Source organism: Nilaparvata lugens, chromosome 5 (assembly GCF_014356525.2).
Source record: "Nilaparvata lugens isolate BPH chromosome 5, ASM1435652v1, whole genome shotgun sequence".
Classification (NCBI taxonomy): Eukaryota; Metazoa; Arthropoda; class Insecta; order Hemiptera; family Delphacidae; genus Nilaparvata; species Nilaparvata lugens.
The window spans coordinates 69,021,384-69,039,142 of NC_052508.1; the positions used below are offsets into that span (position 1 = coordinate 69,021,384).

Genomic DNA, 17,759 nt, shown 5'->3' on the forward strand with positions numbered 1-17,759 from the left:
TTTTAAAAAAAGGCTCTGATAAGCTACACCTGTTGTAGCTATGATGAACGTGATATTTTCGAGCTCAAAATTTTCAGATCGATGATTCGATGTGGAGATTGAAATGGTTATAAACTACATAATATTTGGACGATTTGATACGAAATTAGGAAATAGAAGAACTGGCAATAGCCTGTTTTTTTATTTTTCGACTATTGTATTGTTCGCTCCATGAGAACCGCTGATTTATTGCAATAGTTCAACAGCTAAACATAATTCTGTCTCTCTCCCACACAGGTACTCGCATCTTCCGTTATCGACAGACGACGAAATTATCATCTGGTTTTCCATGGATGAATAATTATTATACTTTTCATGTCCTTCAGCGAGTTATCTAATGAATGAGACCATGTGCAATCGAATTTTTATATCAAGAGCCTCCTATACAGCAAATTTCATCAAAATCGTTAAAGCCGTTTTTGAGATCCGTTGGACATGAATATATATAAATATATACAGAATTTGCTCTCTTAATATAATTATTATAGTATAATTACTAGACGTCAGGCTCGCTTCGCTCGCCATACCCGTCTAGCCAGGGGGCTCCGTCCCCTGGACCCCCGACTGGATCGTCCAAAAATGAGATCAGCGGGCTCGCTTCGCTCGCCTGCATTTTTCGTTTGAGCATGCTTCATTCCATCAGAAAGTCAAAGTACTGAGAAAACGCAGAAAAGCTAAGAAAAACGCTGATTTTGGGCGTATCTTTGATGAAATATTAAATAAGTCACCCCATTTTGTTAACTACAAAATTTTTAGAACCCCCTAAACCTCTGTACCAAATTTCAACATTTTCTGTCCTATTACTTGATGAAAGAACTGAGAAAACCGCTAATTTTGGGCGTATCTTTGACGTTATTGCAAATTCCTTTTAGCACAACATTATTACACCCTAGCTGAGCTTCTGTACTGAATTTGAACTTTTTCTGTTCATTTGTTCTAGATAAAGCTGAGAAAACGTAAAAAAACGCAGATTTTGGGCGTATCTTTGGAAATTTTTTCAAATCCGTTCTTAGTGCACCTCTAAAGGGCCAACTGAACATACCTACTAAATTTGAACATTTTTAGTCCGGTAGATTTTTAGTTCTGCGAGTGAGTGAGTGAGTCAGTCAGTCAGTCAGTCAGTGCCTTTTCGCTTATATATATATATATATTATATATATATATATATATATATATATATATATATATATAGATTATTACTCCTCATTGGAAACGCTGACAACTAAATTGCTCGTTTTTTGCACCACCCATATAATGCTTGTTGCAAATTGAGACGCAACGCGACGTGACACGACATGTCGCGATTCAGCTGAATAAGTTAATATGATATTATCATAATATTGTATCATCCATGCGGCTGGGCTTAGAGACTGTCAACATAGAACGTACGTTTATTTTTCCGATGTCATCTTGAAAAGTACTCTTCTACATTTTGTTTGGAGGATCTTAAACACGTCATTCCATCAGTAATTTACTGGTTTTATTTTGATGTGCAAGTGCCGTTATTTCAAAATTCCTAGTTTCTCTGTGCCACTGAGAAATTTCGAATATGAATAATTTTTTTGAAGAATCGGTCAAAGCTGAAAGCATAAGTGGGGATTACCCAGTTCCATAACTGGTTCCTCTGTAAGTGAATAAAGAAGCTGAAGAATTCTTCTCGTTTAAACTTTTTTTATGAACTTCTGTTAAAAAATATAATTTGAACTCAACTCACCCCATTTGTTTCTTGAGGTAGACATCTGGCTCGGATGGTGTTCTTGACCATCGATTCTGTCTCTGATCCTCATAGGCTATCCTTTGAGCTCCATCATTCTGAAATATTAATAAATACTTTACTGAATATTATTGAAGCATCACTCTACGAAAAAATAGCTAGGGCAACTCACCATGCATAGAATATAATGCATATACGCTGGTATTAAACTACCATATCTGTTGAAAAAAAAAACATTTTCGCCACACTGCACAGAAAGCAGCTGTTTTCCAGTCCCTACGTAGATCTGAAAGACCTTGTTTGCAGATGACGTCAGAAAAGGGTTTCTTTTCCGGTCTAGGCCAGAAAGTTGTCTCTTTCCAGCCGCTCATGGAAGTAGTTAATAAGTCATCCGCTAGATCGGGCGAGTGTCCACTTTCATCATCAGCTGAAGTCGCCATGATTTCAGTTCCAGTTTCGAAATCCTGACTGCAGAATCTGAAATCCTGACTGCAAATCTTCTACCACTAAAATCAAGAGATAGGTACGATAGCTTAACGAGTATTCTTTATTTATTTTGTCAGCAATACCTGTAGTGTGGCGAAAAATATCGTTCGCACCACGGGCAAAAATGTTTTTCCAGCTCTCAATCTTTTCTAGTCCGAGGCCGTAGGCCGAGGACTTGAAAACCGATTTCGAGCTGGAAAAATCTCATTTTCTGCTCTAGGTGCGAAATATCCTATATTATACATTATTAAATCCATGTGATATGTGATAAAGTGGAGAAGTGAAAGGCTTGAGACATATTTCATGTTCCATGCCATAAATTATTCAAAATTTGAAAATGCACCTTTCATCCATTGGATCCTTCCCAGTGAACTTTTGAAAATTATTTGTGCATTTCCTGCCTGTTATTAGAGTTATTTTATCATTCTTATTCAATACCTATCATCGTGACGTTTATTGTCTCAAGGCAGAAGATGTTTGAAACAAATGTTTGGAGGCTTGAGAAACTGATTGAAATTACAGAAAAACTCTATTTCTATCAAAACTGAGATATGTATATAGATATGTAGTTAGAAAACACTTGACTACTAATATTATTATCAATGTCTCACTTCTATAAGTGAGATATATTTGTACTTCATAAGAAAAATCAATGCTAGGCTACAATCTTTTCACTATAGTGTGGTCCACGTTATAATGGCAGTAGATAAATATAGAAGAATAGCGATGCCAATTCTCTGCATTAATTAATTATATTTCTACACCGTCAAAAACATAATTGTCATCGTTGTGGACCTAGAAAAGGATAGTACCATCGGCTTTGTCGAATGATAGACAAGGATAGCAAAACCAAAGTTGATCAAATACTGTCATTATAACGTGGACCGCACTATAGAATTACATTTTCAACTGGTAAAGTAATTGATAGTTATTTGAGATTATGTAAAAACATAAGTCACTTGTCGTATAGGCTACCTCAGTAGCTTATTTCTTTCTGAGTAATATCACATTCATAAACGACCTCCAGGATAACTATTATCATTGTTCGTCTTGTGTTATTTATTTCATATTAAGTAAGGATATTTATTAAAGTCAATTTCAATTTATTGGAAAAAAGATACATTGTAGTGAATGTAGTTAATCAGTGTGGATGCGACAGGCACACTGCCCAAAACGCACTCCACACAAAATAATAAAGAAGAATAAGAAAAACAAAAACAACTTATACAGAAATCAAACAAACTTCAGAATTACAAAATTACAAATGCTAAATGCTAAATCTTAAAATGAAATACTAATTATTCATATCATTATAGGCTATTCGTATTGTACAATATAAATAATTTTAATTAAAATAAGAAAATAAGTTTAATTGAAATAAGAATAGAAAGAATAAGTGCAATATAAATAATGAAAAAAGAGTTGACTAATTAAACCAAAACAAAATTGAAAAGAAAAAAATAAAATAGAGAAGAAGTAATGTAAAGACATATATTTAGAGATAGATAGCAGAAGAAGAGAGGAGAGAGAGAGAGAGTGCTTGAAGTTAAAAATTGACAAAATAACTAATATTCAAGTAATATAGAGCATGATCCAATAAAGGCATCCAAAGACGGATTGAAGAGATCGATATCACGAGATACTGTGTTGAAAAGTCTGAGTGTTGAAAGAATGGATCGATTGATGGGTGAGTTATAATCCTGCAACGTTCGAGATCTTGGTATAAAAAACGAAAAATACCTTCCACGAGAAACAGTCGGCACATAGAAGCCCAGTCAAACTCTCAAATAAAAATACATAATCTGTGAGTTGTGAAACTACTCCATAATCCAAAAATTACTGTTTCACTTGTTAATCCAATAAAAGTTGACAAATGGAACAGTGTTTTCATCTCAAAAATACTTAACATTATAATACATACCATTTGATGATGATTATGGTGATGATGGGCATGATGATGGATCATCTGCTGGTTATCGGAGCTAGAGCTGAGGCTCCAGTGGTAGCCTCCGGGGGCGGTAGACCTTGGAGGCGGCCAATCCTGACTGGCTGCCACCAGGGGCGGCAGACTGTTAGGATTTATGCTGACGTGGGGCGGTGAAGCGGTGACGCGGTAAGGCGGAGACGCGGTGACGTAATAACCGCCACCGTCCAACGCGGTTTCCGCTTTGCGCATGCGTACTGGCGAATTTTCCGCGCGTTGCTGCTGGGGTGGCGGCCATGTTTGATTCATCAGATCCGGTGCCGAAGTGGCCAACAGTTTCCTCGACGCATAGGCTGGAGATTGCAGGTAGCTGGGTGCTATATGCGAAAATCCTGCAACAATAACAATATTATTTTATTTGACAGACAATTATTTATGAGTTGTTTCAGAATAATTGAAATTCAATCAAGATTCAACCATTAGTGCCACTAATGGACAATTATTATCAGGACATATTAGTGCCACCAGAAATTTATTTTACTAATGGTTATTGAGAATTACAATAATTCAAGATATTTTCCATGGAAGGTAGGGTATGTAGCCTACTGAATCTATATAAATGAAAATCGAGCCTCAAATTCTGACATTCAATAACTTTTTTTGTGTGCACCAAATTTGATGATTTTTTTACTTTTTTTTCTGATTGGTTCTCGTGGAATTAATCACGGTTAAAATTTAACCGGCTGTTGTGCAACCGGCACTATTTGTTTGTATGGGAGAAGATGTCGTGGTATTTCTCCATAATTGGAAGAATAAGACGTTAATGTTGTCAATACCACTATTACTTTCCTTGCCCTATTACCATAGGTAAGAAAAGTATTGCTTTCCGAAAAAAATTAAGGTAACCCAATTTCTTTATTACTATTACGTTTCAAGGTCCCCTGAGTCCAAAAAAGTGTTTTTTGGGTATTGGTCTGTATGTGTGTGTGTGTGTGTGTGTGTGTGTGTGTTTGTGTATAAGTGTATGTGCGTCTGTGTACACGATATCTCATGTCCCAATTAACGGAATGACTTGAAATTCGGAACATTAGGTCCTTACAGTATAAGGATCCGACACGAACAGTTTCGATCAAATGCAGTTCAAGATGGCGGCTAAAATGGCGAAAATGTTGTCAAAAACAGGGTTTTTCGCGATTTTCTCGAAAACGGCTCCAACGATTTTGATCAAATTTATACCTAAAATAGTCATTGATAAGCTCTATCAACTGCCATAAGTCCCATATCTGTAAAAATTTCAGGAGCTCCGCCTCATCTATGCAAAGTTTGATTTCAGATTCTTCATTATCAGGTTTCAGATACAATTTGAACAAAAAAATTCAAGTGGAAAAGATTGAGCATGGAAATCTCTACAATTAATGTTCAGTAACATTTTCACCTAAAATTGAAAATAAGCTCGAAATTCGAGAAAATGTGATTATTCAATTGCAAACTGTTGGCAACTGTTGATTCTATTAAATCATTCACTATGAAGAGATAGCAAACATCGTGTGTCTCCAGCTGGCTCAAATCTTTGAATAGTAGACTCTTATGCGCGTGAACACTAGCGTCAGGTGATCAATTTTCATAACGGCAAGGAAAGTAGTGTGAGTGCGCCACACCAGATTTTTTTAGTTGTGTTCGTTATGTTTAGGACAGGTTTATGGCCTATCAAATTTATAATCTGATTTCAGGACTCTTTCCTACGGTCCTTCAAAGTTTACATGTAATCCTTATGGTAGAAGATTTGTGAGCTGACCACACACAGAAATAAAAATCAGCTGTTATAATCATTGCTTCATACAACAGCCGTCGGGGATAGTAGAAAAAAGTGTGCTGCTCCATAACCGCCCATGTATTTTATTCTAAACGCCCCGACTAGAAACAGAATGTTGCCATCTCACATAAAAGAAAAGTCTGGTAAAGCTTTCAGATTTTTATTGAAAAAAGAGCTGCTATCCATATGTGCCTACTCAGTGGAGGAATACAAAGATCTTTACAAACCTCAAGATGGAGGTTTGAGAAGATAGAAAACATGTTACTGTTTGATTAATGACAAATTGACATATCCTTATACCCCTTTTACAGGTGGTCAGTGGATGAAATAATACTAATACTAATCATTGTTCTGTGTGTAACCATCCAGCAGTGCGGTCTTCGGTGTTCAAAATTAATTTATTATTAGTAAATTATACAGTTGGAAAATTATCTAAAAAACCGCATCGCGCCTCCTAAGGTATGCATCCAGCTAAAGTTTGTCATGAGATGCATAAAAACTACTTGGCGGTACGAAGTTCGCCAGGCCAGCTAGTTGAGAATATTTTTCGAAATATCTCAATAGCCATTAAATAATATATAGGGACCGGTTACGTTGACCTCACAATTGAACTTTTTCATAAGACTTGACCATTTTAGAACATATTAGAGCCTTCAAACAATTATTTTTTTCAATGGTTATTGAGATATTTCAATAAAAAATTCGGGAATGAAATAGTAAGGGCTGTAAGCCTATTTTCCCATTTTCAATCATTTCATGTGTTTTATCATTGTTGAATGAATAAATAATTACAAAAATATCCCATTAAATGAAATGAGTTGTGTAAATTTTTCGAAATATCTCAGTATATAATTATTTATATATGCATATGCACTCATAGGCCAATACACAAATTTAAAACATTCAAAGAGTAAATAACTTGTTTGGCCTATGTAGCCGGCAGACATTGCTGTGTCCGGCCTGCAAAATCTGATATGAGCTTCAAATTGAGAGTTCAAAATCCACTCATAATGTACTAGACAATAACACTTTCATTTCAAGGCTGGAATATCTCAGTGATAATATGACGAACTTGGGATCGGTTGGGTTGACTGCTAAATTGAATTATATATGGATTTGATCATTTTAAAACATTTTTTGAGGATTGTACATTAGTATAAATATTAGGCAGTATAATCTTATTCTTAAGTCAGTAGTTTTTTCCCTGTCTTTCTGTTTTCATAATTTAATTCGCTGTCCACTGAGAACATTTTTGAATAATTTTATTTATTTTACTATATTATTTTTTTCATTTAACTTAATTTTTTCCATGAAAATCAATGGAAATTCATTCAATAACATTACAATTGTTATAATAGATTATGAAGACCTGTATAATACGCATTATGAAGACCGTAACACTGGTAAATTTATAATTATTAATTTTCACATAAATAAAGTTTATTTCATGTGTAGAGCGTAGCGGTCCTACTACTCTAGTCTTTAAATTTATTTTATTTCAAGAGAAGTGCACTCCAATAGGGCTTATGCCTAGGTGTGCTCATATTTATTTCGCTTTATGTTTTTGTCATCTGAAGCAAAACATATAATTTTCATTAGTATTTTTTTGTATTGTTAGATGGTACAATGTTTTGTAATAATATTATGTTGTGCGGAATAAATTATTTTTTTTTGAATTGAAAAAAAAAATTGAAATTGAATATTGGTGATATCAATCAATAATTCAGTTATTTTTTATCAAGATATTCCAATAATTCCTGGAATGTTTTTCATGAAATGCATTGGATTGTGAACATATTTCGAAATATCTCAATAACCATTCAAAATATAAACTTGAGACCGGTTGCACTACAAATCAATAATTTGGTTAAATAGATAATGTGAGAGTGGGGAAACTCTCCTTGATCATCAGCTGTTCTTAGTGAGAATTTGTGTGTATTTTTTGCTTCAAAATTCATAAAATAACTTAATTAATACAATGTGCAGTGATAATTAAGTGTAATATTTAACTATAATTTGGTGTTTTAATTTTTCTAAATTTAAATTTGCATCTCATATTTATTTTGGACGAAAGTTGAGCTTGAACTTCTTACAGAAGAAACATAACCTATTTTTTGGACATGTAATCAAAATTTGGGAATGGAATAGTTTTGGGCCAAGCCTGTTGTTCCTTCCCAATCATATTTATATGATTTGTTATTGTATCCACGTATAAATAAATAAATAAAAATCCTAGTTGAGAGAGACAACTGCTTTTTGAATGAAATTCCCTTTTTTGCTGCTGGAAAATTGAATGTCACTTGAACTTCACACTCACTCTTGGAAGACTTATCAATGTATCTAAATCATTAAAATATACAGAAAATTGATAGAAAAAACAATTATTACCGTTTTAAGCTCCAGTTTAGAGATCAGGGTGAACTTCGTTACCAAGCGTCTGATATCTTCAGATTCTCACAGTCATCATGATTATTGTCAGAAAACCGTAGCCAATTTGCACACAATAATTGAGAGTCATACAGAGTTCTCTATTATTCAACATTTTCTAATCTGTTGTGTTGATGTGCAGTTATCCATTATAAAGGATATTTATTTGTCCAGTTTTTTCTAGATTATCCATTGGATGATCTGTTGTGTCATTAAGTGCAGTTATGTGCTTGAAGTGCCTTACATTCGGTGAAGATTTTGCACGTTAAGGTGCGTACAGACTTTCGCTCTGCTCCGCAACCGAACGTCACTCCAGCAGAGCGATTGATGATCGAGCGGGGAGCAACAGTGGTTCGACCGGGGAACGCGAGAAGATCTAACATCTTCCATAACGTTCATGATGGATGCGTGGGCGGTGCGACTGTGGTTCGATGGTGGTACGAGGGCGGTACGAGGGAGGAGCGTGCTCGGTGCTGGTTGGAATTGCGAATATGTGTACGCAGCTTTACAGTTCACATGTTTTGTGTGTTATAAATATCCAAATCTTCCATGTATCGAAATATATATATATATATAAATCTGGATGTTTAACAAGAATAATGTGCAAGTGAAGATAGAACAGGTGCTTGTGATGTGGATGATTTCTTTAGTCTTCAATTTACCATCTGGTGTCAAGGTGTTACTATGATTGGAATCTTGTTGAAACCGCAAATACATGGGTCGGACAACGCCTGCAACAAAAATATTCTTGTCAAATATATGATTTAAGTTATTCACATTCCATACTGAAAGTATTATCCTTCTATAATACACCAATTCAATTATAAGTTTTATAATCCTATAAAAACTAACAAACAAACAAAACCTACTCTAGACAACGCCTGCGAATTGAGAGAAATTGATAGTAGTAGTTTTCTAAAATAATAATAATTGAAGCTACCACATTCAATTATAAAAATATTATTCCATACCTCCAATACTCGAATAATTCGAGAAATTCATATTTCTATTCTATATTCATGTAGGCCTATTTTGAAATGATTGAATAATTCAATCTTTATTGACATTTCAAAATACATTAATATAGAATAGAAATATGAATTACAAAAAAAACAATAATGCCTATTTTGAAATGATTGAATAATTCAATCTTTATTGACATTTCAAAATACATTAATATAGAAGACATATGAATTACAAAAAAAAAAAAAAAAAAAAAAAACAATAATGCCTATTTTGAAATGATTGAATAATTCAATCTTTATTGACATTTCAAAATACATTAATATAGAATAGACATATGAATTACAAAAAAAAACAATAATAAATTAAATTCATGGTGTTACTGTATCAATAACATAGCACAAAAATATATTTTCAGTCAATATTGGTTGAATGGAAATTTCTCTGAAGTAGAGTATATTTGTGCAAACAATTTGTATAATTCTGAACACTGATTTGCCAATCTAAGCATGAACATTTCATTGCTTATTTAAAGCATGTCAACATATATATGACTTGGTAAAAAGCCAAGTGAAGCTGGATTCTCACACAATGACACGACAACGACAGTGAACAGTGAAATAGTTATTTGTGCAACTAGTACGCAAAATGACAGTTTGCTGCACCGAAAGAAACGGCTCGGGTGGAATGGCTTCTTGAGTGAAGCAGAGGAACTTTGCGCACGTATTTCACATTAAACTTTTCCTACAGTTACCATTGAATATGAGAAGTGGTTGATTAAATGATTATGGGTAAAATGATGGCTGAAATCCATCAAATGTTTGTGTGTGTGATATGCTGTTATTAATAACAACTTTAATTCATTTAAAATTAATAATCCAATTGAAGTTGAAAATTCTCAGCCAAAGATCTCATTTTTATTCATTCAAGAATCAGAAAAAATACAGATAGAACTAAAAATTCGCATTCAAAATACACGCCAACAGCTGGCTGATTGGGATGGCTGCAAGATGGCTGAACCGACAAGCGCGCAACCTAGCGGGAAGAATCGTACCTAAGTTTGTTTCATCCAGCTACTGAAACAGGATTCAGAAATTTAGACTTTTGCTCAAATTACCGAGAAAAATGCTCAAAGTAAACTGAAAAATATTTATAAAAATAACATATAGGAGAACGGCGTTGCCAATTCTCTGCCAGTATCTGATGTTAAATTTACTGTTCATTATTGTTTAAAATTATCAATTATATTTTATTCGCCAAGAAAATATATTTATCATTGGTTAAATAATAAATTTTCATAATGAAGATTGAATATTTTGTCAATTATTAATATTTCTAAATTGTTGAAAACGATCTGGCAACGTTGCTCGGCTAGAAAAGGAAGACACAATCTGGTGTGTCGAATGATTGTCAAGGATAAAAATACCAATGTCAATCAAATTTTGCCATTTTAACGTGGACCTCACTAAATCCAAATTCAAAAATCTTTATTCACACAGATAAAAACTTCAAAATTTGTATCAGCCTCCTCAAAATACCAAAAATCTAACAAAATCGGTCAATAATCAACAATTACAATGCAATACCAATATCAACTTTCACATACAATTCAAGTTAAAATTACAATCATTGGAACATATGGTCCCACTTTATCTAAATAATACCTGAATAATCTCTTTTCTGTATAGGGCTACCTGTAATATAAATATATAAAGAAAATAAAAATCTCAGTACCCTTTTTATCAGTACTTAATTATGGTAATAAAAGTCAAAAACTGAATGACAAAGAAGAGTTCCATATTTATAAAGCAGCAAAATTAAACAGAGATAAAATAATAAACTTAATCCAATTAGACACCAATAACCCCATTTTTGATAGAATCATGCGAATTTAAACCCAAAATTTACAGTCCCAGTTCATAAAAACATATGAATACACTAACATATAATCAAAATAAGAATCTTCCAGTAGTATTAAATTTATTTACTTCATATCACTTGAAAATGGCATAAATGTCCGAAACATGTAGTGATAAAATATTTAAAAAAAGGGTACTGAGATTTCTATTTTCTTTATATTTATACCTGAACAATGTATCTATTTTCTATTAATTGTTCCATTTTTTGAGAATAATTGTGTACCTGAGTGAGTGACCGCCCGAACCTTATTGAGTCGCATGTACGTTTTGTAGTCGACAAATGTTTTGAGACCAATGTTCTCAGATTTGGCCGATAGCAGTTTGTTAAGCCGTGTGCGTTCGGCAAGCAGTCTGAACCGTTCCTTGCGACCCTCCACATACAGATTCACCGGTGCTTTCACTCGTCTGCCGCGCTTTCTGCCAGCCAACATATCACCAACTACTGACAACTTTGTCTAGTCCCCACCCTGACGCGTTGTCTCCTAACAACTTTGTCTATTCACCACCCTGACACGTTATCTACTGACAGCTTTCTCTATTCACCACGCTAACGTTGTCTACTGACAACCTTGTCTATTCACAACGCTAACGCGTTGTCCACTCAAATATCGACAACATTGACCAGCGGTCAACGCTCCGGAAAGGAAGTGAACTTGCTAAGTAAACTAAGCACTTATTGATTGGCTGCACTGGCAAGTAAATTCGTGTGGATTTACGTTGGTGGGGGGTCCCTTACGGCAAGGTTCCACCCAGACTGAATATATAATTTGAGCCGTCAATGGGCCTTACGACGGTGACATTCACTTCATCACGGATTTCAGTTGGTCACGAATCTGCTGCTGTTTTTGGGGGGATCTCGGTTCGTCGAAATCTCAATTCGTCAAGTTGTCGTAGGTTTCAGAAAGTCGAGTGAATACAGTAGGCCTATCATGAATTTGAATGATATTTTTAATACAGTATTTGGTATTTTGATTGTATTGTTTCTGTAATTTTTTGTGTATTCTTGTTAAATTGAATGAATTTAAAATAAATTGAAAAAAAAGAATTTATATTATTAGGATTACATTAGCAAGTTACCATTCAAACCTATTACTTAAAAGCTGCGTTTACACCAAAGTTATTAACAAAATGTTAATAGCATTCAATCTAATAGAATGTTCAATCTAATAGAATCTATACAGATTAAGTTATTCTATACAGATTACGTTATTAACAAAATGTTAATAGCTTAATCTGTATAGATTAAGTTTATTAACAAAATCTTAATAACTTAATCTGTATAGATTAAGTTTATTAACAAAATCTTAATAACTTAATCTGTATAGATTCTATTAAATTGAACATAACTTATCATACACATGATGATCATATGTGTTTGTCAAGTTGGTGTAAACGCAGCTTTACCGTGCTTTCCAATCACTTTGAAAAAATATATTTTTCAACTCTTCAGGTTATGTCGTGCTGACGTGAAAAAATTTGATGAACTGAACGGTTCAGTTGTTTCATTTTCTTACGAAATGTTCTAAATAGGAAAGTGATGAACTGATATCTTGAGGAACTAAGAGCCTCCCTTCACGACTGTTAAGCTGCGTACAGACTTGATCACCACGAGCACGCGTATTTCACTTTTCATCACCTGTATTTGTGAAGAAACAGTAAGGAGCAGATATAATAAGAATAGCATCAGCTGATGAAAAGTGAAATGTGCGTGCTCGTGCACTACCTCCGTAAACAAAGCCACAGTGCATTCTGGTGACATCAGCACAGGTAGGGCTCCTACACCAATAAAAACACTAGCTGACATAGATCTGCTGAAATCAACGAATTTTTATTGGTGTAGAAGCCCTACCTGTGCTGACGTCACCAGAATGCACTATGCCTTGTTTACGGAGGTGGTGGCTCGTGGCGCTCAAGTCTGTACGCAGATTTATATATTATCAGCCAGTACCGAATCAGCTCAGTTAAACGTGATCATCCGATAGATAACACAACTAAAAAGTGAACTGACTACAAAAGTTTTGATCGTATCTGGGTTTGAACCCGGGACCTCTGGGCTGCTAAGCAAGCACTATACCCACTAGACCACGGCTGTTTGTAGCACTTACCATAGTTGACTGAAGCGGCATGGCGGCTATCACCCCAACCCACGTCTAAGCTGGACTTCTGGTCGTCCTGAAGAATAAAAAGAGAGATGAGGAATACATAATGTTATGAGCAAGAAAGAGAAAAGTAATGAGAAACGTATAAGCACAGAAAAGAGAACAGCACGATTCTTTACTCCGTGGTAAAAGGTTTGGTAATTCTTTGCGGTGCTTCGGCTATGGAGCAGAAGAATGTGGGAGACTGGAATTGGGAGGGTTAGGTGGACGATAGAGAGAGAGAGAGAGAGAGAGAGAGAGAGAGAGAGAGAGAGTGAGAGAGAGAGAGAGAGAGTGACAACAAAGTGGGTATAAGTGTGTGAGAAATGAAGAGAGAAAGAGTGAGCGTGTGGTTGTCAGAAGATGATAGAGAAAGACAGGAAGAGAGAGTGTATGAGCATGAGAGAATGATAGAGGAAGAAAGAGAAAGAGAGAAATAGAGAGAAAAAATAGGATGAGAGATGAGGAAAGAGAGGGTGCGAGCGTGTGTGGGTGTGAGAGAATGATAAAGAAAGTCAGGAAGAGATAGTGATTGAGTGTGAGATGATGATAGAAGAAGAGAAAAGGAAGAGAAAGAAGAAAGGAATGAAGAGAAAGAGAGAAAAAAGGAAGGAATAAAGAGGAAGAGAGAAGAAAGGAATAAAGATAAAGAGAGAGATATTGTGTATGAGTGTGAGATAATGATATATTGGAATGATTGAGAAGGATAATCATGATTATTACACAAAGATGTTAGATTCTTTAGAAGTTTGAAAGAAGTTTGAGAAAAAAGGAGAAACAGGATCGGGGAGGATAGATAGAGAGACAGTAGGTGCCAAAATGAGTGAGACGGGCTGAGAGGAAATAAGGGGGAGAGGGAGCGAGAGAGTGATTAGGGGAAAGGTAGAAAATAAAAAAGTTCGATGGTTTGAGATTTTGAGAGATAGAAAGTTTCAAAATGAGGAGAGAAAAGAATGGAGGAAAATGAAGAGAGAGAGAGAGAGAGAGAGAGAGAGAGAGAGAGAGAGAGAGAGAGAGAGAGAGAGAGAAAGAGTGATCGAGGGGGGGGAAAGATGAGGGATTGAGTACTTTGATTGTTTGAGAGAGAGAGAAAGAAGGAAAGAGAGAGAGAGAGAGACAGTAAGAGTGAGATAGCTTCGATATGATGAAATAGGAAAGGAGGAAAGAGACTTGAGGAAAAGATAATTATTGAGTTTCAGGAATAAATTAATTGAGACGATGTAGTTCCATTCATTCTGAGGTTTAAAGAAAAGTGATCGGAATAATGAGAAGCTAAATGAAGTAAGAACAGAAAGAGAGAGAAGTATTACTGTACTAGAATGTAAAAGACAAAGATGAATAACGTGAGGGTGAGGAAGTGAGTCAGCGAAAGAGTGAAGACTCAAAAAGAAGTTTGATTTCTCATGATGTCTTAGAGAAACAGAATAATGTAGAACAAGAATAATATTGAAGAAGGATAAGAAGAGTAAGGTAGGAGAATCACAATCATTGTGGGTGGTTCGATTTATTTGTAGATGAGAATTGAGAGAGAAATGAAAAATAAGTGAACAATAAATGAGAAGAGAGACAGAAAATTGAGTATGCTATGAGTGCAATTGTGCAACACAACATGGTATTGCTATTCTTGTCTATCATTCAACAAAGCGGATAGCGCTATCTCTTTCTCGCTTTTCTCTGTTGTCAGATCATCTTTTAACAATGTAGAATTGAATAAAAACACAAATATGTTGTCAAATTCTACACTGTTTTATTTAGTACACGAACAAGGTTTCAGTCGACTGAAAATGTGACCGGTGTGGTCACGAAACACTTGGTCGTGTACAGAATAAAACAGTGTAGCATTTGACAACATTTTTGTGTTTTTATTCAATTATGGAACGGTTCTACAATATTGACAATGACTCAGTCGAATTTTTAATGTAGAATTATTAATCAATTAACAAAATATTTCATCTTAATTATGATAATTCATTATGCAATTATTGAAAAATATAATCTCTTGCTTAATAAATTTATAGATTATTTAATTATAAATAATATATGATTGCTAAATAATATATTATTATTTTAAACGAGAATGAACCGTTAATATTTCATCAATAGACAGACCTGTATCAGCTACCGTCTATAGAAGGCATTGACAAGACACAGAATCGGCAACGTTTTCCTCGTAAAGAAGGATCAGGTGCATTGGGCTAGAGGTAGAGTGCTAGAGCTTACCGTATACCCCACTACCAATCATAGAGCAAGATTATGTTAGTTCTTTGAGCCAGCTTTAAACTATCAATGTATGCTACATTTGAAAGATTTTTATTTATTAGAAACAGTCTTTATTAGACACTGTTCTTGTTCATAAGGATTGTTGTAAGAACAGGTGAGATATAAGAGCTTTTGATTAGTATTTTTTGTTGAAAAAGACGCCGATTTACTATAGTGTGGTCCATGTTATAATGGCAGTGAAGAAAGACAGGAGAAAAACGTTGCGGATCTGTCTTGTCAATGCCTTTTATAGACGATAGCTGATACAGGTTTATTGATGTAATATTAACGGTTCATTTTCGTTTCAAATCATCAATTATATTTTATTAAGCAAGAAATTATATTTTTCAATAATTACATAATGAATTTTCATAAGTAAGATAAACCAGTAGTTCTGTGAACAGTAGACCTCACGAAGTATTCTCATCCACAAGTACCTGATTTAAACTACAGACCTTATGGAAAATACAGCAATAGACTGACTTCTCCACACATCTGTGTGATTACTTGTCAGCTGATTTATGATGAATAACTCTATAGTCTGATTTTTTACTCTAATATTGGCATATGAAGGAGGCTCCTTTTTCCTTTATATTATCCTTGAAATGAAAAATTTCCAAAAAACCTTGTATATACGTCGACGCGCAATTAAAAAAGGAACATACCTGTCAAATTTCATGAGAATCTATTACCGCGCTTCGCCGTAAATGCGCAACATATAAACATTTCAACATTTAAACATTAAGAGAAATGCCAAACCGTCGACTTGAATCTTAGACCTCACTTCGCTCGGTCAAATATTTGTTAATTCATTATTAATTCTACATTGTAAAAGGAGGATCTGGCAACAGAGCAAAGCGAGAAAGAGATAGCGCTATCAGCTTTGTTGAATGATAGAGAAGGATAGCAATACCATTGCTAATCAAACACTGCCATTATAACTTGGACATCACTATAGCTACAACTTTGATGAAATCATAAAACATAATAATGAAGTTGTCTTTCCAATTTATTTATTAATTATGTTCATATTTCATTATGTAATATTCTACAACATCCCTGAATACAGTGTTCAACGCTGTTCGGTAGGCCTAAACGTTTTTTTTTTAAATTGGATAATTTTATTCAATATAATTGTTAAGATCATTATAAGAGTGAGAAAAAGTGGCAACTGAAATTTTTAAGTGGTCTAATAAGCGAGTTATGGGTTGTTGAAGTGCTAAACTCCGTTTTCTTTCCAGATCATAAACGGTTTCGACTATATTATGAGAACTTCTCTTGAAAATTCCAGAAATGTATCTTTCCAAACTAAAACATTTTATCCCCCATATCGTTCATAAGTAAACATTTTTTGTGAATTCGATAACTAATTACTTTAATTACTAATTAATTCGATTACTAATTACTCGATAACTTTGGCATTAATTGCGAAAAAATGCATATTAGAACAAAGCCAATGATATACTGAATGTATTAAAAAGAATCTCCAATGGAAAATTCGAAGCCGTCCATGATCTGGAAAGAAAACGGATTTTAGCACTTCAACAACCCATTACTCGCTTATTAAACCACTTGAAGATTTCAGTTGCCACTCTTATAATGTTATTATATTGAAAAAGATTATCCAATTTAAATAAAAAGGTGTACCGAAAAGCCTTAAACTACAATTTTAGTAGTTTTATTTGATTTTTTCAGTTTTCATCTGGTCAAACTTCTAGTCAATCCTTCGATTTCATTACACTAGGTAGCTTTAATTTGAGATTAAGTTGAATTACAAATGATATTGAAGATATAAATCTATCAATAATAATTATTAACAATCTTTTCACTCATAGTACCTTTAAATTAGACTAGATTTTGAACATCTTGATGACATAAAACTATGATAAAAATGAATTATTTCACTATTTAAGCAAGACTTTCCCTATACCACTGACAGCTCACCGTATTTTTAATGCTTGAAAGTAAAATGCTAGTATGCTATTTTGTCGTTTCTCAATCTAATTTTCACAAACTATTGTGTATTACATCTTAAGCTATCAATAACAGAGAAAAGGATATAATATACACTATGAAC

General features: G+C 34.2%; 1 protein-coding gene across 4 annotated transcripts in view; it reads right to left on the bottom strand.

Moving 5' to 3' along the window:
- The window catches only part of LOC111060470, a 131,790-nt gene that overhangs the window by 49,460 nt on the left and 64,571 nt on the right, over window positions 1-17,759 (bottom strand). For all 4 annotated transcript variants that reach the window (XM_039429166.1, XM_039429165.1, XM_039429167.1 and 1 more), the window contains exons 8-11: window positions 13,391-13,457; window positions 9,066-9,134; window positions 4,161-4,555; window positions 1,754-1,851 (exon numbers count right to left, since the gene is read on the bottom strand). In XM_039429166.1, coding sequence (XP_039285100.1) covers window positions 1,754-1,851; window positions 4,161-4,555; window positions 9,066-9,134; window positions 13,391-13,457 — 629 coding nt within the window. The remainder of the gene's footprint in view (window positions 1-1,753; window positions 1,852-4,160; window positions 4,556-9,065; window positions 9,135-13,390; window positions 13,458-17,759) is intronic.